The sequence below is a fragment of the Strix aluco genome, chromosome 6 (assembly GCF_031877795.1).
Source record: "Strix aluco isolate bStrAlu1 chromosome 6, bStrAlu1.hap1, whole genome shotgun sequence".
In the NCBI taxonomy this organism is placed as follows: Eukaryota; Metazoa; Chordata; class Aves; order Strigiformes; family Strigidae; genus Strix; species Strix aluco.
This window is the reverse complement of record NC_133936.1, coordinates 14,760,256-14,785,260: the sequence shown is the minus strand read 5'-3', so window position 1 is coordinate 14,785,260 and position 25,005 is coordinate 14,760,256. Positions and strand designations below refer to the sequence as shown.

The following is a 25,005-nucleotide window of genomic DNA, read 5'->3' as shown; positions in this document are numbered from 1 at the left end:
GTGATCAGATAGATCACTGGTATCCTTGAACTACTTTGCTATTACACAGCATGTAATTGTTTTAACCTATAGAAGATGTAAACATTTGTGGATTGCCTTCTTTGTTTGTAAGAAAAATAATGTAATTATAAAATCCAGGATGAGCAATAATTAACACTAATAAAGTGCTGGTAGTTGCCTGAAGCCACTTCATTACAGGTACAAGTTGCTGTAAATGTACCATTGATTTTTTTTTGTAAAAATTACTATTATTTTTTGACTTTTTTTTTAATGGGACCTGAATTACCCTTGAATAAACTTCATGTTTCTGATTAGAAAGAGGAAAGCCGCCAACTAACCCAAATCCAGTATATAGCATGGCCTGATCATGGGGTTCCTGATGATTCCAGCGATTTCCTAGATTTTGTGTGTCTTGTGCGAAAGAAGAGGGCTGGCAGAGAAGAACCTGTTGTTGTTCATTGCAGGTATCCATTTTTTTCCAACTTTATTAAATTATCAGACTGAATTTATTTATCATCAAATAGCTTTTCCGTGCTTTGTTTTTGAAATAAACATTTAATTGTATCTGCTTTGGGATTGACAGGAGAACTCAATATTTAAATTAAACAATTACTTGAAATTGTAATCACATTTCAATAAGCAAAATTTTGAGTATCTGCATTGATCTGTGTAGGGATTTTGTTGGTTTTGGGTGGTTTTTGGTTTTGTTTACAGTTTAAATGCTTGTGCTGTATAATAACTTGGGGAAATGGCAAAAGATACTTGGGAACCTTTTCCTCATGGTGACTATTCTACAAAAACTCCTGAATAGCTGTATAAATAATCTGTTGCAGAAAATGTGGGTGCTGTATGCAGTGAACAAATAAAAGACACTTTCTCTCAAGTCTGCAGTCTTAGGCTACATGATATTTTGATACTTACACTAAGATGACACATTTTTATCAACAATTTACTTTTGACATGAATTAAAATATCTCTGTTACTCAGATTTTTATGTACACGTGAAATGTGTTCTTTTGTTTTTCTTGTGCAATAGTTTATAATAGCATTCTACATTCCTATAGTAAATTTCAAAATCTTAATCCTTTAAAATACCTAATTAGTAAACTATAATAATGCATAGTGCCAAATGTCTTCAAGTGAACATGTGCTATACCAATTCTTGGTGAGCAGTTCTGTGAATAAAATTTGACCTCTAAATTCCCAATACTCCCCAGTCAGTGTTCCTGAGTCAGGTGTGCATCGTTCCTGTTTCAGAGAGAAGCTGAGCGGTTTAATGGATAAAATAAATTTAAAGACTGTCTAATCTACAAGTAAACTAGACATTTATTGAAGGAGATGAAAGAAAAAATTTTCTCTTTTCAACACTTTGTGTATCAGAAATTGTATTTAATTGGTTTTGCGCTCTCTTCTGCTTTATGCTAGTCAGGGTCTGTCTTATTAACTAGGGAAACCAGTACTAGAATGCCACTGTCTTAAATGATATTCTTCCTTGACTTCCATTATTGATATACTTTTGGTTGATACAGCTGTGAACAAATAGTGAAAATATCAGCCAAATGCAACTTCTACAATATAAAGTGTGCTAGTCTGCAGAGACTCTGGAACCACAACTTTGGAGAGTATGAACAGTTTCATTCATCTCGATGAGGCACCAAGTCAGCTCCATACTAATAATTTCAATACCAACATTTATAATAGTTTTATGTTCCACAGAAGAAAAGAGAGGGAATATCATAGTTCAGCATAATCTACTTAATTGGCCTAACTTGGTGGCTGTTTGGAAATATAACCAAATTCCACTAGTGAATCAAGCTGTAGGAGCCCAGGGCTTCCTCCCTGTGGTGCATGCACACTTTTTAACATCTGTTCAGTATAATTGGACAAGGCATTAGCACAACAAAAAGGTGAAACTTGTTTTCAGAACTAAGTCACCAGCTTTGGTGTGGGGAATCCAAGTAGGTAGTAGAGCAGAATTTTCTTTTGTACAGTAGTAGTTTAAAAAGAAAAGCAAAAAAACCCATAGAGATTGTAAAGCAACAAAAACTTTAAGAAATTGGAAAGTTTCTTGTTATGTTGAACTACTTAAAACACTAGTTTCCTTGCTTGTGTTCATGTGTGTGTGTTTATTTTTACAAGGCTCCTACTAGTTTAGTTGAACAGTTTCTAATTCTTGTTCTAGATAAGATGGTGAGCCACCTGCCCTTCATGATTTTCATGTCCTGTCTCAATAATCCCCTCCATCAGTCAATAATTTCTTTTTCCAAGCTGAAGAGTCCTAGCCTACCTGATACCATATGAAAACTATCACACTTTACATCGTTCTTGTTGCCCTTCTCTGAATCTTTTGAAGTTGTAAAATGAGACATTAGGTTCTTTGGCAGATACTGTTCCTGTTTGGATTCGATAAAGCATTCTGCATATAAATTCTATATGTATAAATTCTAGAAATATAATTGAATAATTTTATATAACCAGCACTTTTACATCTTGTCATAAAAGTCTCATGACATCACTGAAAAATACAGTAGCGTTAATGCCACCTTCTGGGCAAAGATTTAAAGTAGTAGTTTGGCCAGATTTAATTTGAAGCTATGCTTCATAATCTGAACGATTAAATTTCAAAGTTTGGAATGCTTATATTAACTAATTTAGAAACAAACACTTTCATTTTACGACTGAAATAGCATTTGCATGAGTTGAGATAATGCTGGCATTTGAAAATACAGATTTGGTCCTGTATTCAAGTGTGGAGAAACACTGGTTTTCTATTTCAAAAGTGCAACATAATTTTCTTGAATATGAAAGATTTGAATTTGAAACTGATTATCAAGTTCAGGGTTAAATTTTCAGTCTTTGAGGATTGCTACTTGTGCAAAAGTGTATGTATATGTAAAACAATGCAGATAATCTTTAGATTTGTTTTATTTTTAAGCTAAAGATGATTCATGTAACTTTTCTTAACAATTTTGCCATTCCAAGATGTATATATTATGGTTCTTCCTTGTCTTGAAAGGGATTGCTATTATGTATTCCTTTTCAACCTACACAAGCTAGATCTCTCTTTTTAATACTAAGAAAATTATCTTTATTATCATCCTCCAAAGGCTTTTAGTACTTGTTCTATTTCTTATTCTGGAAGATGAAAGTATTGATCACTTCAAGAACATAAACATGGTTTTATCAAATCAGCCCAACGTTCCAGTAATGGTCATTCCAGTAGTGGTCAAATTGACACAAAATGCACAGTGCGTTCAAGGTATCTCTGTGTTTTGTTGGTAATCTGAATAAATATCTGTTTGTAAATTCTGCTCAAGTGAATGGTCAGGTTAAGACAGTCCCTCTTCAAAGGACTGACGATTCTGTACTGATTGTTTTTTGCTTTGTTCAGGCAGGACAGAGGCTTCCAGTGACACAGACACAATCTGTCTAACCCCTGCCCTGATAGTATGGGAATCATAATGATCAGTCAGAAGAATCTCTGAGAAGGAATATATTCCAGACACTTTGTTTCATTTTCCATTTTGGTTGTTTTTGTTGTTTTTTTCAGTGCTGGGATTGGACGGACAGGAGTTCTTATCACTATGGAGACAGCTATGTGTCTCATTGAGTGCAATCAGCCTGTTTATCCATTAGATATTGTAAGAACCATGAGAGATCAAAGAGCCATGATGATCCAAACACCTGTGAGTATCATACTTGTTCTATGTTGCAGACAAATAATTTCCTATTATCTAGTCATATCATTAGAAGGACTTGTAATATACTTGCTGTTGATCATACTGCTAAAACATCACCTTTACCCAGTGTAACTATAGCCATGGCTCCAGGCATGAACAAATTGCTAAGGCTATTGGAAAGGAGCAATTCTTTAAATTTCTGCAAAGAAAACTTGAAAAAAGCAGCAGCTGTTTCAGGGATACCTGCCAATTAATGACAAAAAGGGACAACTTTCAATAGTGTAAAAAATTACTCAGTGAAGAAAGCAGGAGCCTAATTCCAGGTGTTAAGAATGGGAGTAATATAAAAGGCAAACGCAGAAACATCCAAGATGTGTAAGAAAAACCTTCAGTGATGCAATTCAGTGATTTTATGTTGCCTTAGTTATAATGAAAACAAGCCTTAACTCTGCCCTGTAGTGTCTTAATTAAAGGGAAATAATCAGAAACATATTATTCTTAAAAATCAGTGTAATTAAATCTGATGTGAGATATATCAAAGTAATTTTAAGTGTGTTTGGTCTAAAAAAAGTAACTTGCTACCAGGATTCTTTTGTTGCTGTCTTCACATTTGAGGTATCTTAAGATGCTAGAATTTTTCCTGGATCTATAAAGTTTGGGGGTTTTTTTGATAATTGTAATGTTGCTTTAATGTATTATATTTCAGAACTGTATAAGTTTTAGAACAGATTTAGAAACTTTTTATTTGTATCAGGTGTTGTGTAACTCTGAGAGCAGTTTGTATTTAGATTTTTAGAAAATACCTAAAAAGGGCCAAAAGTTTGGGTTGTGTTGTCTTGCAAAAAAAAAAAACCAACTTGAACTCTTGGTTGTTCCAAGCTTTGACCAGTTCCAGGTTTTTTATTTTTTTGAATTGGTAACTAGTTGTATAGTTTTACTTGTAGCATACAGCATTTAAAGGGAAAGTATTCTGAAGGAGAAAAGGCGCTAGATTCAGTATCCAATCTCTCCCACAATTACCTGAAGGGAGTTACTCGGTGTAGTAATTTTAACGTTCCTGCTGCTGTTCCTCTAATTAAATTTGAATAAACCTTTTGTGTTCTTCAGAGAGTGTTCAGACTGACAAAAAGTATATATGGGCCTCCATTTCTGGGTCATCTGTCATTCAGTGCTGCTGTCCAGTATTCATGTTCCACTAAAAAAAAGTTCTATTATTCAGCTAGCACAGGAAGGATGGGGAAGATGATGATACATGAAAAATAATAAAGGATGGCTGTTTCCGTTTGTGATGACTGTGCAGTATGAATAGCATTTCTCTACCATACACAGAGAGGAAGAGAATTTTATTAGTAAAGGTAGGAGGTGCAGTGGTAAGGGGTTTAACTATATTTTTTCACGGCATGTGCTAAATATCTTCTGGTCTTCTCATTTTTCTTAGAGAAGCCACAGTTTTCAAGCTTCAGTGAAACATGGGTGTTTACTGCATCAGAGGGAGAAGGGAGAATAAAAGACTTGAAGTGGGGTTTTTTTAAGATTCATAAACATTACCTATTACAATTTCTCCTTTGGCACTCTCTTCCCGATTTTGTATATTCTGACAAATTCACTCAATGTCCACAAGATGGCCCTATGTATAGGTGTCTGCTGTGTGTATTTCATAGAGCACTGGAGGCAAAATAAGTATTTTACACAAATATCTATAAATTTAAACTATTTTAATATACATGAAACAATAAAGTAAATAATGGTTCTGTTACTATATCTGTTACTGTGCCCATTTGAGATCTGACATCACTAAGTCCTGCATAGAGAGGGATATTCCACGACACTGGAAAGGCAGGCATGATGGCTTTCTGACCAGCATATACACCGTTATGCAATATTCAGTGTTAGTTGTTACAAAACAGTGATTTTATTTCACTGTATTTTCATTATATTATAATTTGATTATTGTTGGGTTTTTTAACTATTATTTGTTTAAAAACAAATTATTAGTAGCCTCTGTGTATGCAGGTGATAGGCTTGAATACATTGCAGAGTTAAAAATTACATAATGCTAAGAAACTGGAGTCCTGGCTTTTTAAAACATGAAACAATTTTCATTTTTATCAAATTCTGAGGAGGAGGTACCTGTAACATGCCAGAATTAATGCAAGTATGAAAAAGTGCTTTACAGCTGTAGCTTCCAAGTCCATGGAAACCTCAGGTCAGTGAAACTTCAGCAATGAAATGAAGAGCAGAAAATTACTAAATAGGTGATGTTGTAATAATAGTACTGGTTTTGTGGGTATGACTTTTGGTATATATTTCAGAGTGCCTTTCATCCCATTCTTCTGTTGAGAAATAAGATGTTCTAACATAAAGTTCCTGTTGTTTTGTGTTTCCTGAAGTAACTTCGAAGCACAGTTCTTGGCCTGTCAAGAGAATGGGATGGGGAGATCTTAAGAGGCCTTTTCTGCTTCCAAATGACATGGTTCAATTACGCTTCTTTTCAATTTACTGAATCTGCTTTCCTTTTCAGAGTCAATACAGATTTGTATGTGAAGCTATTTTGAAGGTGTATGAAGAAGGATTTATTAAACCTTTACAAGGATCACTGCATAAGTAAAGAGCAAAAACCAGGATATCAGTTGAGGAATCCTGTCCTCTATAATGAACTGGCAGCATTCTTTGTGCCATAATACTGCTTGCAGGAAATGATAGTGAAGTACAGCAAAGAATTGACAAAGGACTTTGAAAACTTCAGCACTGTTGCACTTTACGTTGAAACAAAATCAGTCTCTGAAACTCTTCTAACCTTCATCTGTTTGAAGACTTTATTTTCGTGCTTTGCTCCGAACAAACCATAAACTGAAAGAACTAATTGTGTTCAGGGTAATCTACGATATTTCATTGTAGTGCCATATACTGCGCTTCTGGTTGAATTGCTACAAACAAGGCTTGGAATTATTTCACTCTGTTTTACACCCATGTCTCTTAAAATGAAAAACAAATGAAAAAATACACTAAGCCATGGTCTTTTTCCAGTGCTAGGTTTATTTACTATGTACAGATTCTCACTGTTTTGTTTTTTACAACATTAGCAATATTGCCAATACTAGATAGATACACACTGCCTACTGATGCAGCACACTTTGTCCTACACCCTTACTAGAGACCAGCTGGTTGTTAGAGGAAAGCTGGTGTCTGTGTTAACCCAGCAGTAGCTGCAGAATGCCCACTTACCAGCATCTTGTACAAAATAATAACAATAAAAATTAAAAAAAAAAAATAAACAACATTTCTTTGACACAGCTTGTGTGTCATACACTGGTGTATTCTGATTCGTGTGATTTAAGATTACGTGATGGGAACTAGTGCATGCATTGTGTCTTAACCCCTTAAGTGCCTTGAGACTTACAGCGTACATCCAGTGAAAGGCACTCATGATTCTGTGGGGGTGGTATTGTCCTGTCATATTTATCTTAATGGGTTCAGATTTTTAAAACGGCCCTTGGTGCTTGGAATGTGTTACCGCAAGGGGTCATGGAAATACCATTCCCTCTTTCCTTATACAAGTACCTGTGTGCTACTCTCAGTAGCAATAGCACCTCTGCCAACTTAATGAATGAGCATTGTATGCTGCTGTGTTGTAATTATGTGAAAAATCTGACACATTCCTTCATTCCTTCCAACTAGTAACTTACTAGCAGCTTACTATGAAATGCTGGTAGGTCATTAGAAGCTGACTCTTTGTTTTATCCTTATATTGAGAATAGCTGTCTTACTTGATTAGAACATAACTCTTTAATAGCACTGATAATTAAGTTGAACTTACGATCAGATGTGATTTAATTCCATTATCTGCTAACCAATTACTTTTTAAGCCCTCATAGTTGATTTCAAGCCATGTTCGTACAGGTCTACCTGTTATTTTTTTTAATTGTTCAGGTGGGGTGAAGGGAGGAGAACACTATGAAGTGGTCCCAGAACTTTATTTTAATTCCGTAATGACCCCCATCACCTTCTGTTACACGTGTGCAAAATTGTTCCAGTTGGTATGGGTTGCTTCTTATTTAAGTAGGTAGAAGATTTGTAAGAAATATTTGTCTGATACAGTATCTGAGCTCATTCTAAAGATACATAAATGTCCCAGTTTTTTAATATTTTTCCAGTATAGGACAAACCAAGTCAGAAGCAAGGTATCCAGTGTAATATACTGTAAGAAAAAGATCGGTCACTTCTTTGACTGCCCTGTGACAACATAACTTTGTGCCCTCTATTTAAAAGATTTAATTTATTGTATTGGTTTCCTGAAAATGTTTATCCAGTAAATTTTGTTGTAAGCTATATAGAGCATAGAATTAAAATGAAAAGTTCTACGCTAAATAATTTTTAACTATTGAAGAATTATATTATATAATATACTGTGTTCTATGGACATTTGAAAGAGATCAGCTATGAACTGTTAAGTGGAAAGGGATTCAGGCAAAGTGAAATCCTGGCTTATGACAGTAATAAACGTGTACCACAATGCCAAATGGAAGATAGAGTTTTAAATATTTTTAGAAAACAAAATCATATTAGGTGGCCTGTGGCCCTGTTACTTATATTTCTAGATTTGTTGCTTAATATTATCCCTCAGTGAAAAATGAATCTTACAAGACTCTCTGGATCTGATAAACTGAAAAAGAGTAATAAAGTAGCTTTAGTCTCAGTTTTAGTTTAAGCCATTTGCAACAAAAGAAAATTCTTCTTTAGGATAAAGTATAAGCTTTAACTTCCATGTGATGAGATTATTAGCTGAGATGCAGGCTAGTTGGAAGGTTATTTTTAAACTCAGCACTTAATGTCTAAAAATTAAAGTAATTCATCCATTATACTGAAATAATTTTTTTTTCATAGTCAAGTTCTAAAATAGCATTTGCCCTTTTTTTCCTGAGGGAAATCGGAAATGGAGTTTATAGCAACATTATATAGTGTTGGTGTGTCACATATTTAAATATTCTTACGTAAAGTTGCCAAAGCAGATGAATTCAAAAGACCCATTTATACCACAATTAAGTGTGGGATATTTACTGGTCATCTGTCATTACTGTTTTGATTCCAAACACAAGCGAGAATTATAGGTCTCTTCAAAATATTCCTCTGCACTGACTTAAGCTGATTTGTAGTGTATTAACTAGTTGCACTGGAAAAAAAAAAATTGGAACAAAGTAACTATTCTTAGATAATTGGCCATCAGTGACTCAGTGGCTTTTTGGCTTCTCCCAAGCCAGGATGGTGGTAATGAAAAACTGGGAAAGAGAATAGCATTTTAAAGCCTTTGTGCACCATAAATCATTCATTCAAATGTTTCTACCTGTTGTGGTATAAATGGCCTTTAAAATATTTTTATATGGCCAAAAAAACAAAACTGCTAAATATTTTACTTTGGGTTATGAAGATCTGTATCATCCTTAAGAGTTTTTTAAAGAAGTTTTTGTATGTTTCATGCTGTACAAAACATGAATGTATCTTTCAGACATAATGACCTATAGACCTATACGTGATTGGTGTTATGACTGTTGGATTTTATGAATAATTATTTTCATACCATTTGATTAGGAAAAATGTTGGGTGGGTGTGGGAAAGAGTATGTTTGTAACACTTCCATGATACAAATCCAGTTTAAAAAAAAAAAAGTTTTCATTGTAAATAAGAGCAATATTATGACAATTTTGTGCCAATGTATAATGTTAAGACTTTTGTTTTCCTTTCAGGTTTGGATTGAAAACTTACCACTACCATCTTTTGTTTAAAGTGGATTTGAAGGGGTTTTTTAGTAGAAAGACATGGGGCTCTAGTGGGGGCTTTGAGTGTTTTGGGGGCATTTTTTAGTTTTTGCTAAATATGAGATAAGATGCAGGTATTGTTTAATAAGCCACCTACAGATTGTCAGCCAATCCACTTTGAGAAACACTGCTTTAGATATATCAGAAAACTGAGAGCTGAAGAATTAATTTATCCTGAATTTAGAAACATTTGGTATTTTAAATAACTCGTAAGTCTTAAGCAGTAAAATACTGTTTTTATGCATTTTATTTTTATATATTCTCTCCCAGTTATGAAAAAGAGAAAGCCTGGTATTTTTTTTTCTCACTACATTTAATGCTAGCTGATGTTTCTTCCACGTTTCTCTGTTAAATCTTTAAAGCTTATGTTCCATATAGATAAAGCAATAACACTTCTAGAATATCTGATTACAGTTTGGCACACCATCTATTAGAGAAAGGGTGAGAAAGCAGTTGGGAGATTAAGAAACATAAGGAATTTGTTGTGGAACCGGTGTAGCCAGCAGCTTTCCGCGGAGACCTTCCGAATAGCTTTGTGGTTGTGGTACCCGTGGAAGGGCCAAAATGCAGCGGACCTGCTGCAGTTGCACTGCCCAGGGAGACGGGAATTAGGGAGGGTCTGACAGAGAGATGCTGGAGCTCCAGGTATGCTGTGGAGCTGAATTATGTGGTATTTTTGTGCTTCTGCAGTGTGTGTGCAGGTGTGTGGGCGATGTTTGATGGCTCAGGGAATTAGCATGAGCATGAAAAAGTCTACGTATCCACCAATTTCCAAGTGAAAGCAGGTTGTCCAGTACCTATGCTGTAGTTTTGACTGTAGAGCCACTGTGCAGGCAACCTTCAAGACCCTCAGCCCTGAGGATGAAAGGAGGGATTGGTTTATAGTCCAAATTAAAATTTTGTATATGTGGACTTCCATAAAGTACAAGAATGGTGCCCTCTAACATCACTTGTAGTCTTTTTGTAGCTCACATCTCAGGTCCTCAGTTGGCTGAGTGTATTTGCTAGTTTAAGGTACCACTTTTTGTCTCAAGACTGGAAAAGCTCTTCTCCATTGCTACTTTCAGTGCTAGGATCCAATATCAAAATCTGGTAAAAACATATTCATTGATTAGATGTGGATCTTGTATGAAATTGCAGGGATTATAATTAGTGGCAATTGGGAAGCTGTTACAAGGGGAAAATGGTTGGTTTGTTTCAGTGTAACTGTTCTGTCCAGTCTCTGTTATCCCACTGCAGTTGTAAATTGAAACTGTTTTTTTGGGGTTGGTTCTTTTTTTTGGTTTAGCAGTCTGCAAAGGAGGACAGTTTGTTATCACTGGATTTTACCTCTGTGCTGGTTGCTACCATGACTGTGCATCTTGTCAGTTCATAGGGCTTCTCCAGCTATAAGTTTTTAACCGATGCATAAACTGTAAGCTCTGGCTATTGGCTTTGGCATATTTTGCTCAGTGAGAGCTCAATGGTAAAAATTTAAGATAAATCACTTTTAAAAAAAAATGCTGAACTGCTCAATTTAAAAAATATGGACTTTTTGATTTCTTTGAACCAGTAGCCTCATTAAAAAAAAAAAAAAATCCAGTAAAAATACCTATCATTCTAGTCTGCTATAACATGAACTATGGTTTCACAGACTGGCTGACAGTTTGTTGGTTGTGTTATTTCGTATTTAGCAAGCTTATGCATTTTAAAGGGTAGGTTTTTTTCAAAGTGTTTTGATGTTTGAATAGTAGCACTTTATCTCATGCTTACTACTGACTGAACTATTGGACAAAATAAATTGGGTTTGGAGAGAGATGCTTAATGGATTTCTGTACAGAGATGATTCGGATTACACCCTGGTACGAATGCTTTCTGTTGTTCCAACCATTTCTGGTTTATTGTTCATGTGTTTCTGAGGGACTTTCAGAAAATAGATATTAATAAGATATTAATAATTCTATCATCTCAATTTCCTGTTTTAAAAAGAATATAAAGCTTGCATTTAGAAAAAAAAAAAGAAAAAAAGGTGCAAATAGAAACTACAGGGTACTTGTAAATTTATCTCTGTGATCTCTCTCAGCTAGCTGCAGATTAGCTATGTTTACTGTAAATGTTTCTGCTAAGCATTATTTTTAACATTAGATCAATTACCTGGAAATCAGTATTTTTTTTTACTTAACTTATTTGAATTTTGATAACTAAAGATAATGCACAACAAAGTTTAAAGAAGTTGTCACCCTTTTACTCCTAGGCCAGGGGCCCAAGACATGAGTGAAAGGGTTAAACAGTTTACATTAAGCTGTTGTTTTCTTTAACTAGAATATATCCACAAAGACTAGACTATAAACTATCCAGTGCAATTATCTCAGTACATTGGAGCACCACAGTAACAAACCATAATAATCTTACAGGAAAACTAAGGTAAGAAAACGAAGGTTTTATTTTATCCAGTGTATCCAGATTTGTTTTCCATTTGTTTCTCTTACTAGTGATCCCATTTTAACCAGTCAATTTGGCAAGGCTGTTTGTGTAACGTTTGGGGTTTTTTTTCTGTAACAGGTGCTATACTCTGTGTAAATACAAAGGGAAGAATATTATTTAGATCATTATTAACAATCTGATGGTGGCAATATTTTTTGCTAGTTACTTCTGGTAATTAATTTGCATTTCCAGCTGTGGCTTTGAGTTGTCAAATTTCATCTCAGTTTTATACTGCTGAATGATGGACTGCAAGTGTGAAGTATATCATCTCGGAGTTAAATAGCTCTTCTGTTGTTAGACTAACTCTTGTGTATCTTTATTAATGCTGGGGAGATGGGAAGGTTCTTCCTGTAAGTAGACTTTTGCCTATAAATTTGTTTAAAAGCACATGACAGGGAGAAAAAAACAAACAAAACCTAAATGCAACATCTTGGCTAAATAGCTGGGGTGGTTGGTTGAAAAACTGATGGAAACTTGAAATTGGTCAACACTGGACAATGTGAAAATAAATTCAGCTTTTGCCACTGCAGCTACTGTATGCTTTAAAGGGCCTTATGTATTTGTCCTCATTTTGATAAAATGAAATTTCTTGCCATTAAATTGATACACTAACTTCTACCGAAAACCAGCAGTTCCCAGGATAAATATGCTAATTAACATTTAACAAGTCTTGTTTTAGTCTTAAGTAAAATTTCATTCTATTATGTGAAAAAATGCTGTTATGCATATTTTGTGGATATATTTAATTTCAGTTGACAAATAGTTGTCTAGGTACAGACTTGAAAATATATATATAGTTTACTTGTGGATCTTAATTGTTTAATTGCAAAATAAAGATGTGCTTTAGTAATTTCAAGTTTATTTTTTTTGCGATTTTCTTGGTACTGTACACACGATTTTGTTATGCTACTTTTACACACTTTTGATGCCAGACTGTTCTGATGTTCATCTTGTGTTTTCCTTTTTTGACATTGTATGCCATAAATACAGCCCTATGGATTGAGCACTAGAAGAGGATGCTGAATTATCAGGAATGAAATTACTTGGCTACAGAAGCAGCCTGACAGTATCAGCCAGTTTTTTACCTGAAAATATGTATGATGGAAGAATAGCTCTATCTTTTATACAGTGAGTGATTTGGAAACAATGTTCAATAGAGATTACAGTAAGATCACAAAACTGAGGGCATGAGGAACACTGATATGAAGAACAAAAATTCCAAATGGAAGCTTGTAATGAAATATTTGCTGCCAAAAAGCGAGAAGATGTTCAAAGCAAAAGTACAAAAAGATGATGAAAGGATTTAAGAGGCAAGACAAAAATATGAGGAGGGATAAGCAAGAAAAGGGAAAGACCCATATGTTCTTGACTTTAATTAACATAGGACTTTAAAGTGAGGACAAGGTGTTTGGATGTGAAATACAAAAAGATAAAACTACTGAGAAAGCATTCAAGAAGAAAAACAGAAGTAAGAAGAGGTATTAAGTAGGAAGAGATTTGTTTAAACTGGAATGGGAAGACTGGACACAAGACTTGAAGACAAGTCACAGATACCACAGTTGCATGTGCATATAGTTGGACTGTAGCTGAGTAGCAAAATAGTGAGGAACGAGTAGACTGTAATTATATGATTAGCAAGAGGCTGGTGTGAACGAGGAAGAGCAAAAACATGCAAAAATGTTTGTGTCACTGAAGCGACAGAAAGGAAGCTGGGAATAATGGAGTTTTTGGCAGCAACAGGGTATGTGAGTGACAGAGTGGAAAGAAGCTCAATATGAGGAAATAGTTGGAGATGGGCAGAAAATTTAGGGACAACCTCTAAGAATCAGGTAATTCTCCAGAATGTTTTGTCTAATAGGAAAATGTGAATTGGTGTAGACTTAATGGCAGGGAGACTATCATATATGTGACAGATCTCTGCTAAAAATTGAGCATCCTTGTTATGCAAATGATCAGTTAATTGATCTGCACTGAGAATTCATCAGATACCTGAAAACGGCCAAGATAATTCTTTTTTCCCCTTCAGTAAGATTTTGTATGTTTCCTTTGGGAACTTTATTGCAAGCTCCCACATGTATTTTGTGACAGACTACCGGGAGCAAGCATAGTCCCTGCTCTTCTGATAAAAGGTATCTAAATTCCCACATTTTGTGATTTATGTTCTGCAGTAAATAACCAGGCACAAACCTCAATCTCACCTTTCCCCTAAGCTTGCCTTGCTCCTTCTGCTTCTGGCAGGAGGATTGCTCTATTGTCAACACAGGGGTACTAAAATAACTGACATTTAACATTAAAATCAGCCTGTTGCTTCATCAACAAATACTGGGCAGTTACCTGGCAGCTTTTTTTTTTTTTTCCCCTCTATTTCAGCAAATGACATCCAAGATAACCCCGTGTGTATTGGGGCACTGGAGCTGATTCTGCCATAGCAGTGTACTAATGTGTGTTTCATTATGCCAGTTCCTCTGCGTGGCAGGTGAGTGACCCGTTATCTCAGCCCGGGTTTCATAGCTGAGTGTAGAAAACGTGTTATCATTAGCAAAAGTGCTCCCAATAACAAGCCAAAGTCTCTGCTTTCCCAGACTGTTACAGGCAGTGGGCTGGATTCCCACTTATCCTGGGATTTTGGAGGAGTCTGGAGCTCATTTACCCAGAGCAGTGTCACTGTTTGGCACTATATTTTGCAAGCAGAGTTTGTATTGTCTACCCTTTATATATTGCCTTTCCCGAGGTTTTCTATTTGGACATCTCAAATACTAGCTTTACACAAGTATTTATGTACTCAAAAAAATACAGTACAGTGCAGTCCTTTGTAATTGCTGCAGCTTTTCCCCTTAGACTGGAGTAACAAGCAAGAAAAATGATAAAAATATAGATCACTGGGACAAACTGTATTTGTATTTTCAAAGGACATTGGAATACAAACTTGCATTTTGTCACGTAATCTCATTTCAGTGTATAAATACTGAAATGTTTACAGCAGTGTTAGTTTGTAGCTGGCTCTGCTGTATTTGATATATCGCTACAGTTACCCTTTCAGGCAGTGCTGAAAGAGACGATTTTCTTCTATACTAAATGGTTTAAGAGCGCGTTTGCCTGAGGCTTCTCGTTACTGCTGGCCCGCCGCGGACTTGTGACAGTTCTGGCTGAACCGCGGCGGGAAACTTCCACTGCGTGTTACCAAAAATTCCAGAAATTTCGCGAAATAATTTGAAAGCCATCCCGAGGGCTCATAACGACGAGTCGCTTCGTTCGAGGGTTTCCCGGCCGCCCCCGACTCACCCCGCGGCCGCTGTCCCCTCGGGCCGGTCCCACACCGCCCCTGGCGCCAGCCCGGCGGTGACCGCGCCGCCCGCCGCCCCCTCCCCGGGCAGCGCCTGGGCCGGGCCGCCCCCCGCCGCGTCCCTCCGCTGGGCGAAACCACCTGGCCCGGGGCGGGGGCGCCCCTTCCCCAGGGGATCCGCCCCTTTAAAGGGGCGATGCCGCCACAGCGCGGCGGGAGGAAGAGGCGCTGCCTTCAGCCTCCGCCCGCCGCTTTCCTTCCCCGCCGCCCTCCTCCGTGTCCATCCCTACGCGGGGCAGCAGCGGAAGCCGCCAGGTGCGTAAGCGCGGACAAGAGGAAACAGACGGCGAGTCGATGCCTGTTTAAGGGCCTCCCACACCGCTCCGCCATCTTCGGCGGCCCGCCCCCTCCCGGGGGCGCCCTCACCGCCCCCCCGCCCCCCCCCAGGGCCTGGAGGAGCCGCCGAGGGGCCGTGCTCCCGCCGCCCGGGCCGCGGGGCCGCCCGCCAGGTGAGCGGCGCGGGGACCCCGCTGTCACCGCCGCCAGCTGCCCCGCCGAGGGGCCCGAGCGGCCGCGCCGCCGGCGGCGAAGGGAGGGCGCGGCGCGACCCCCGAGGCGATGCCGTCGGGGAGGCGGGGCGGGAGCGGGGTGGCGGGCCGGGGTGGTGGCGGACGGCGGTCTCGGGGCGTTGCGTAAGGGCGGGGGCACCCGGCCGGCGTGGCCTGGGGAGGGGGCTGCGAGCGGGGCGGGGGCCGCGCCTTGCCGGGGCTGCCCCGGTGAGGCTGGGTTGCGGTCCGGGGAGCCCGGCCGGTTGTTGCGGCTCAGGGCTGACTCATCGGCAAGCGCCGGGCGGCGACCCGGGCGGCGGGAGGCGCCAACCCGGTGCCGGCGAGGGGCTGGGAGGCCGCCCGCCCTGCGCCCGGTGCGGAGCCTCGGCCCAGCCCCGGCCGCAGCGGGGCGGGACCCGCCGTGCCCGAAAGGCGTTCGCCTGCCTGCGCGAAGCCTTTGCTTGGGAGGCTCGCACCTGAGTCCCGGCCTGGAAGCGAAGTTCTGGGGCGGGAAGGGCTGTTCGTAACTTTTTTTCGATGAGAGAGGGACGGGTACGCCAGCCGAGGAAATAGCTGGTGCAGTTCTTAGTTGTTTTCTAGCTTTGAGAGAACATCACCATCTTGCCGAAGAGCGCGGTAGCGTTTGTATTAATGAAGCGTTGCAGTTAATTGTATGAGATCTGCGTGATCGCTGGATTTTTCCCGAACATACTTTCAGATTGTCTCAACAATCACCCCAACTACCATCAGAGGTTTGAGCTGAGTTTTTTCAAAGTAGCCAAAGGGTGTGGGTATTTAAATTCAAAGAAGTGAAACAGCAGTTTGAATCTCCAACAGTTCTTTATCAAAGTCACGCATTTTCTAAGAACTCTTAAGTTCAGGCTGTTATTTTTCTTTTTTTCTGTGAAAAACTATCACGCTCTTTATCTGTCTTGCATTTCATAGCAAAGATGCTGAGCTTTTTCCGTCGAACCCTCGGACGGCGGTCTATGCGTAAGCATGCAGAGAAGGAACGGCTAAGAGAGGCCCAAAGAGCTGCAACTCATATCCCTGCAGCTGGGGATGCAAAATCCATCATTACTTGCCGAGTAGCGCTGCTGGACGGAACAGATGTCAGCGTGGATTTACCGGTACGAGTGATGCAAGCTTGTGTCAATCTGATTGTCTTCTTTGCTGTTTACGAGAGTTAGGTAGAGGCATGTCTGTTTGTCATAGTAAGCAGCTCTGTGACTTGACATCCAGTAAGTTGCTGGTCCTAAAAAGTTACTGAAAGAACAGTTAACTTTGTTATTCACTGAAACTAGAGAGTGTTTTGTTAGGTGTCATTATGCCCTATATGTTGAACGCTTTCTAGTGTGTTAATGTAATTGTTGTGCTAAGGCTTAACTTAAGAGAGGGTAATGTTTCAGATGAATTGGATTTTCTTTTTAGTGAGCTGTGTATGTACCTTGAGAAGGAAGGTAAACCTCTTGGTGTAACTGTTGAAGAGTAGAAGTACTAGCAGTAATTTCTGTGTGGGTTTTGTTTGTTTTGATTTTATGTCAGGGATGGATGCAGTTTTTAACCCTAACTTGAGAGGGTAGGGGAAGAGAAGAACTCTACTTCCTTCCCCTCCTTAGGGCAGATTATACAGCAGGGATTGTCTCACAGCATAGTGCTTTATTGGGAGTGAGGTGTTAGCCGCTGTTTTACATTTCTAAAGCTCCCTTAATATACACGTGTCTGTTCTGCTCTGCTTAATTACATACCTGGTTTGGGCCAACAGGATGAACAGTGGCAACAGAAGTGATATGCTCTGTTTTTTCCATTACCACGTGTTATAGTTGTTAGTGACTTGTTTTGAGCTCACATTGCTATGTTAGGAAGCTGTGGGTCTGCGAGGCCTAAGTAAGTTCCGTAGGATTTGGCTGTAATAACAGTTGCGCTGATGTTGGAGCTGCTGCTTAGAAAGAGCGTGTGGAGCAGCCACTCTTGAAACAGCTTTTCTTTTCTCTCTTTCTATTTCAAACAGTTCTAGAGTGTTTTATGAAGTTAGCCTGAGGAAGGCTCAGTTTGTTAAGGTATTGAGGGGTGTTGCTGGCACAGTGAGCGGAAATAACTGGAGATATCCAGAGTCCCAAGTAATCTAGAGTTAAAGAAATAGCTTGGCATCTTTATTTGTGAAATGACTATATAGATAGGCGTTTATAGAGGGCAGTAAAACTAATTTGTACATGTCTGAAACAATGTAATGAACATACCCAGTGCTGCTTAGTGCCTAGGATGTTTGATTTGAGGCCAGGAATGCCCACAAACACTTTATAGCAAGAGTTGCACTTAAAAAGTACTCATGTTTAAATTGGTGTCTCCACATAACCAGAGCAGTTAAAGGGCAATCTTTGGAGCTGGAGTTGGCTCTGTGGGCAAATTCCTGGCTCCTCTAACAACATTTCTAAGGCTTTGAGGAGCATAAATTCAACCTGAAGAGGTGTCGTGACCTGCCATCTGGACTATAAAACTTAGATCAGGGTGCAGTAAGTAACTATTTATTTCTACAAGAAACTTTTTTCACTCTTGCTTTTTTTTCTTTATAAGCCAATATAAAGCTTTGTCTATGGACATCTAGGTTATGAGCAACAGTAAATAAATATGCTAAATCTACATAGCTAGATGCAGTAATTACAGTGCATCGTCAGTGGTTGACATGTGCCAGTTCCTTTGGTGATTAAAATACAATAAATTAAAAGTAAATTAAATGTTTCATTTCAAAGTCCTTAGTGTGTTTGTTCTTGTGTCTGCACTTAGCATTGTTCATATTTCGGGGTTGACTCTGAAAGAGGAAAAAAAAGGAGGGGGGAGGCGGGATGAAGTTGAGGGTGCAAAATCCTGGCAAAACAACACTGCTTTGTAAAATCTACAGCTAAATTAAAGCTATATGTGTGTATATAGAGAGATTTTTTTTTTTTTCTTTCACAAAAGCTTTCCTTGAGAAATATCATCCTCTTTGAGCTAAGGCCTTTTCCAAGACTGGTTCTGTTAGTTTAGAAGTAGATTTGGTTTAATATGGACTCTTGTTATCTCAAAGAGGTGCCCTCGGGTTTGCCAGTTCAGTGATGCACAGTCCCGTTGTCTACCTAACTTCTGTAAAATTGTTTTATTAAAAAAAAAGAACCTCAAACCAGAAAGTGTTTCTTAAGACTGAATCACTTAGCAAACAGGTTAGTTCATGGCCAGAGAAAGAATTTCCTTGGCAGGAATGAATGCCATGACTACAATAGCATTTTTAATCCATGGCTACATAAATACTTTACAGTGGCATAAGTTGTTGCTGCCACAGGAAGAAAAGATGTTGCTTTCATTATTGCATTTGTCCTTGTTTTCGCATACCCCTTGGCAGAAGAAACAGTTTTTTGGCAGCCAGACAGTAAGCTAAGTCAAAAAAATGCTGTGGCTGAAAATAATCGGTATAATTTTGTTATGTTAGTTTCCAGCTGGAGCGATTCTCCAATCTGCTTCTCCATGTGCCTCCACAAATGTGGTAAAGAATCATTTAGAGGCAGTTATCAGGCTTATGCTTGCTTAAAACGCTTGTTGAGCTATACCCTTACAGTGAATTTGCTACTGAAAGTAGAGTATAGAGTATTCTGGAGTTATGATTGTTCATATAATTGCTGGATTTCTGTTTAAATTTAAAAAAAAAAAAAGAAAAGAAAAAAAAAATCCCAACCGCAGGGAACATTATCACTTAAGCCAAACATGTTTTGGAGTCTTTTTAAGCAGCAAATGATGTTTTTATGAATATTGACAATGAGACAGAAGGGACGTGTTGTAAATGATGCAGTTGAGATTTAATTTATTAAACACCAAGCCAGGATTTGAGCAGTAACTCTGCTTTTTGTCCACTGATCTTATCTATGGTGTCTGTCAAGCCACTTAATCTGTTTTTCTATTTCTTCTGTTGTTTTTAATTACAAAATTGCCTGATTTGAGCTGTTCATCAAAGCTACAGTCCTAGGCAGTACAGAGACTGCATTCTTTTTAAGAATCTACTTAGTTCGTAGCCGTGTCAAAGACAAATATCAGTGTTATGTACGCTATTTACTGTCACTTTGGTATGTTCAAAATGGGAGGCATGAACTTCGTGCAAATTATCAGTGTTCTTTTGGGGCAGATAGAAAGGTGTGAGGTTTTTTCCCCCCCCACCTTCATCTCAGATTCTAAAGTTGTGTTTTGACCTGGTAGTTTTCTTCATCTATTACCACTTGTTTGAAGTTTTATGTTTGTCCAAATGCATTCAGTGATTTTGACAGAATTATCATGTGCTTAGTGAAACTCTAAGAAGCTTATTTTTTTTTTTTAATCTCTGAAAAGGTTTTATAAAACATATGGTGTCTGTTAACTGTGCTGTTGTTGGTGTTGTTCATACATGCTGTTAATTTACCTCGAGTTCAATTTGGACGAAAGTTGGGTTGTGATTTTTCTTCTAATTGTTTAAGATCTGTGGGTGGAATGTTTGCTTAGTGGTATGAGCAGTGAGAGGACAAGAACTCTGTTTTGCTGACAACCCCTATCTTACTTTTAATCCTGTTCCCATGCGAAACTAAACTCAATCTTCCCCCAGTGCACCTCTGGAATTCCCAACAGCTCAAAAGCCATGAACAGCTCTGGTTTAGTACCTGAAGATGCCGTCAGCTCAGTCATACCAATCTGGGCTCCCAGGGAACCCCTCAGCAGCTGGAATACTGGCTCTTCTGGTGGTCACGGTTTGTGGGAAAGACCAGTTGGGGAGGGGGAGGGCATCATAGCAGTGTTTTTCCTTGAAAGCTGTTTTTAATTGGAGTCACCAACAGCTTGTGAAATACTTGTGAACAAAAATGTTTGTCAAGAATTTCAAATAAAGTGCTGTTTTGAGTACTGGAGGGCTCCAGAGGATTTTTAAATGGTTTTTTATTTTTAATGGTTGGACTAGATGATCTTCAGGGTCTTTTCCAACCTAGGTGATTCTGTGAAAAGATCTAAAAATTGAGTATTTGTGGTAGAGGCAGTAAATTCTACGCTATTCATAGTAATAACTGGGAGAAGGAAAAGATAACCTAGATAAAGGGGAAAAATGGTAAGGTAAATAAGGTAAATTAAATTACAGGGATACACTTGGAATTATGCACCTTTTTTAAAATTTGTGGATAGCTTTCTGTGGGGGAACAAGGTCAACCTTACAGTAGCAACAGATAGTAAGTATGGGGTCTTACAGAAGCAGCACTGTACTTTGTGGAAGCCAGAGGTGTTTTGGTAAAAAAACCTGACCCTGCTTAACCCACAATTTGCATAATCTTCTCATGGATAATAGAGCATTAATTGTATTCCAGTTTCTGTACGTGCAATCTAAGCTTTAGGCAAAAGCTTCCTGGTGGTACAAGGTGAAAGACACAAATTAGGAGAATGGATGCTCTCTGAGTAATTTTTCATCTTAGAATATTCCTTATGCATGCATGAAATTTAATATGGAGATTGCAAAATAAGATGGTTTTGTCCTTATTGTGCTGAAGTATCATTAAAACAAGGTCTTATATAAACCAGTCCCAGAGCTCTGTGGAATAGTAGGAATTAGCTAAACTGTTTATGGTTTTGGAGTAACCCTTACAAAATTAGATAAAAAGGACTGTATTTGTAGTGATTATTTTATATAAAATCGAGAAATCTATCTGGAATACCAAAAACATTGCCAGCAAACTGTTAACAAGTGCTGATGGCTTTTTGTGTGGAGGGAGATGATCTGTGTTGATCTGACTACAAGATCGGGGATGTATTGTGATAGTTGTTTTTATTCAGTAATCCATTCTGGGTTTGTTTAAAGCTTGTAGAATATTTGTGGTTACTTGCTGAATATTTGTAGCTGTAAATATGAAATACAGAATGCTGCCTGTGGCACAGATGCTGATTTAAAAAAAAAAATCTAGTAATGTTAAAAGTATTGGAAAATGAGTCTTTGAATAAAATGAGTAATCTTAGTGTTCAAGGCTGGCTTTTAATAAATTTGAATAAATCTCAGCTGACAAAAGTAATGAGTAAATAAACATTTGCTTGTGTGTGTTAAGACTCTGAGGCTTTGGATTAAAACTTTTTTCCCTTGTGGTCTTTGTCTTAAATTATTGAAATGCTTTTGACTCTTTGCTTAAACTACTGAAAGACCTTCAGGGAACCGAAACTAGGAAAATCAAGCCTGAGCTGAGTGTTACAAAGCAGAGGTGCTGTCTATGTAGTGTAAGGGGGCCCAAGCCACAGTGCAGGTTGATCCAGTGCTTCCTGGGGTGCCAGATTTAAATGCATATCGAGATTGAGTGTAAGACATATATAGGACATGCTGAGTGGTTTCAGCACTTCTGAGCAGCAGCAGAATCCCAGACTGCATGTACCGAGCTGTGCTGGGAGCCCAGTCCTTCTGGGTTAAAGGCAGGTGAGCATTTCAGGCTTGCTGCCATGCACCATGCCCTGGCACGAGTGGAAAGGGAGGAAGGGAGCAGCTGGAAGTGAGCTGTGCCTGCTATCAGAGTAATTTATTTGGCCCGCAGTGTTTCTGGGGATGGTGCTTGCGGGCTGGTTTAGCTGCCCGCAGGTTTAGCATTCCTAACGCGCAGTATAACAGCAAATTTTGTCTGAAACCCTGCTTTCCTGCTGATCTGCCTCTGTAAAGAGCTCGGTCAAGGACTGAGACTTACATACTCTTAACCAGACTGCTGCTAAGAAACCTGCAGGTGGAACACCAAATGAAACTTAAGTGTTTGAGAATGTACTGGAGGGCAGGTATTTAATCTCTAAACCTTAATGCTGGACAAGCAATTTGGATATATTCTGTATCAGAAAGGACATTAGGAAATAGATTCAGAAATTAATTAAATCAAATGTGTAACTAGAAGATACAAACTTTCAGGGAATGGAAAACTAAGAGACTTCGGGCAAAATGAACTGACAAGTATGAATGTTTTGAATCTTTGTCTTTTTATGTATAGGGTAAATAACCTGAGCACAGTACATTAAAATGCCTCTATGTAGTATTCTAATAAATGTACAGTTATGACAGGTATTGAAATCAATTCTTTATAAAGATTTTTGGGAGACGCCTTTCTCTTTCTCCAGAGAATAACAGAACAAAATGTTTAGTCCCAAATGTTTATCTTCCTATATTTGGGAGAGATAGTGTAAATAGAAGAATTGATAAGCTCTGTCTCTGCAGGTAGAAATTATTCTCTGCAGCCTTCCAGCCTGCAGGGCTTTTCACTCGGTACAAGAATATATAGTGCACTTTGTCAAAGGCTGGGGATAAAACAGAGAAACAGAAATGGTGTTTTGCTGCCAGTGGCATCTTTAGATGAAGGAGAAAATTGACTGGGGAGTTGGAGAAAGTTATTTGAAAGATTGATGCTTCGAGTTTGAGGAGAGGAGCAGTTCCATTTGTAGGTCAGTACTTAAAGCCATAAGAAGATCAGGGTGATAGAAATAATGTGTACTTCTAACACTGCCTTTGTAAAGATAAGGGGTTTTAACTCTCCAATTCTCCAGCAAGCCTTAATGGTGTTAACTATAGATACTATTTTCATGATACTGAGATGAAATCTTTTTCCTTTAAAGCTCACTGTTGGAGCTTTCTCATGGCATATTTTTTCAAAATGCGTCATTTGGGAGAAGGGGGTTTAACTCAATAAAAAATGGACAGGTTCCCCTGCTGCTCCCACACTGCCATGGTCTGCAGATGTGCATAGGTGACATCCAACAACTGTAGAGGTAAATCCTGAATAGGGATCCCTAGCTTCTTCGGGGGTAAATGGGGACTTTCTGAGGAAACTGGTATGAATATGAATGGCAACCCTCTTACTGAGTTGACAAAACCCAGGAAGGGAGTTTTTTTGCCCTTCAGTAGCTACCGCAGGCAATGGCTAGTGTTAGTTATTGTTAATAAGCAATATGAACTAATCATTTGAAGAAATCTTCTGACAGAAAAGTACAGCTGCAAAGACACAAGCGATCGTAAGTCCCATGAAGGTAAAGCCTATTCATCTCTTTGTTCAGAGGTCATCTTATATAGGGACCTCCTTCACAAAGAAAAGAAATAAAGAGGAGAAAAACCCTCTTCTGATAAGCATTTTAGTTAGTAAATTCTTTAGGGAGGTTTTTTACTTTTGATTTTTTTTTTTTTTTCAAGTTTTGGAAGTTTGAAGTACCTCACTGTGGTTAAATACCTGATAAAAACCTTTAAAAGTGAGCCATTCAGCTGGTGGCTGCCCAGCACAAGGGTCTCATCCTGTTGTGAGCTGGTGGTGTTTCACCAGTGCTGGTCTGTACTGGCTGCTGCTGCTAGTGCTGAAGATCAGACAGGCGAGGTGTGGAGCACGGGGTTGCTGGCTTATGCTCTTGAATGCATGTCCGTGAAAAAACCTTTACATCCAAGGCCATGAGAAAAGGGTATAAATACTGCCTCTCTAGTTTTAGGCAGTGGCTGAGATGCCTGAGCCAAGGTGAGTGTCTCCATATCACCTTATCCGGCGATGAAGACAGACCAGCCTGCCGAGGTGAACGCCACTTGGCTTTACCCAGCCTTGCTGCTGAGCTGCTGGGGTTAAGTCCAGCCTTTCTACCACCTACTCTGACGGCAATTGCAGTTATTAAGAACAGCATGAGGTGTCATTAGGACACAGGTAAGAGCATCTCTTCCATTCAGAGGATGGGGGGCACGATTCATACCAAAGCAACCAAAAGATGCTTTTATCTCATTCCAGAGTGTAGCAAAACCACTAGATGACCCGCCCTAAATAAACGATATATTTTATTTAAGTTTCCCGGTTCAGTTGTTGATTCTCCTGCTGTGAGGTGTTTGCTGTTGCTTCCTACAGAGTATAGCAAACTGTGTAAATGAAGTAGTCAGGTTTTACAGATTTACAAACCCATGAGGAGTTTAATTTGTGCCCTGAAGGGAGGACCAGCCACTGGCTGGACTGCTTCTGAGTGGAGTCGTTAATAGTTCATCTGTAACCATTAAACAGCTTGAAAATATTTGTCCTTTGAGAGTAACCTGAGCTCTGCTTCAAGGAAAAAAGAAAGGAGAAAGGAAAAAAAAAAAAAAAGTGCGTCGGGTAGCAGTGGGATAAAAATGTCATTTAAATTGAATGTTGCCACGCCAGAGTTACAGGTAGCTTCTCACTAGCAAATGTAGCAGATGTGTATCTGTGCTATGTCTTTTGAAAACA

At 38.8% G+C, this 25,005-nt stretch overlaps 2 protein-coding genes across 10 annotated transcripts in view; both read left to right on the top strand.

The window, feature by feature from the left end:
- The window catches only part of PTPN4 (protein tyrosine phosphatase non-receptor type 4), a 121,043-nt gene extending 108,226 nt beyond the window's left edge, over positions 1 to 12,817 (top strand). For both annotated transcript variants that reach the window (XM_074828789.1, XM_074828788.1), the window contains 3 exons: positions 316 to 464; positions 3,551 to 3,686; positions 6,202 to 12,817. In XM_074828789.1, coding sequence (XP_074684890.1) covers positions 316 to 464; positions 3,551 to 3,686; positions 6,202 to 6,288 — 372 coding nt within the window. In that variant the 3' untranslated portion in view covers positions 6,289 to 12,817. The remainder of the gene's footprint in view (positions 1 to 315; positions 465 to 3,550; positions 3,687 to 6,201) is intronic.
- Positions 12,818 to 14,346: 1,529 nt separating this feature from the next.
- The window catches only part of EPB41L5 (erythrocyte membrane protein band 4.1 like 5), a 61,407-nt gene continuing 50,748 nt past the window's right edge, over positions 14,347 to 25,005 (top strand). For 4 of the 8 annotated variants that reach the window (XR_012623770.1, XM_074828782.1, XM_074828781.1 and 1 more), the window contains exons 1-2: positions 14,347 to 14,432; positions 16,733 to 16,917. Coding sequence is in view for 7 of the 8 variants with exons in the window: in XM_074828782.1 (XP_074684883.1) it covers positions 14,396 to 14,432; positions 16,733 to 16,917 (222 nt within the window). In the remaining variant the exon portion in view is untranslated. Of the gene's footprint in view, positions 14,433 to 15,461; positions 15,555 to 15,694; positions 15,749 to 16,099; positions 16,540 to 16,732; positions 16,918 to 25,005 lie in introns of those variants that run through there. The other 4 variants (XM_074828787.1, XM_074828786.1, XM_074828783.1 and 1 more) reach the window with 4 other exon arrangements.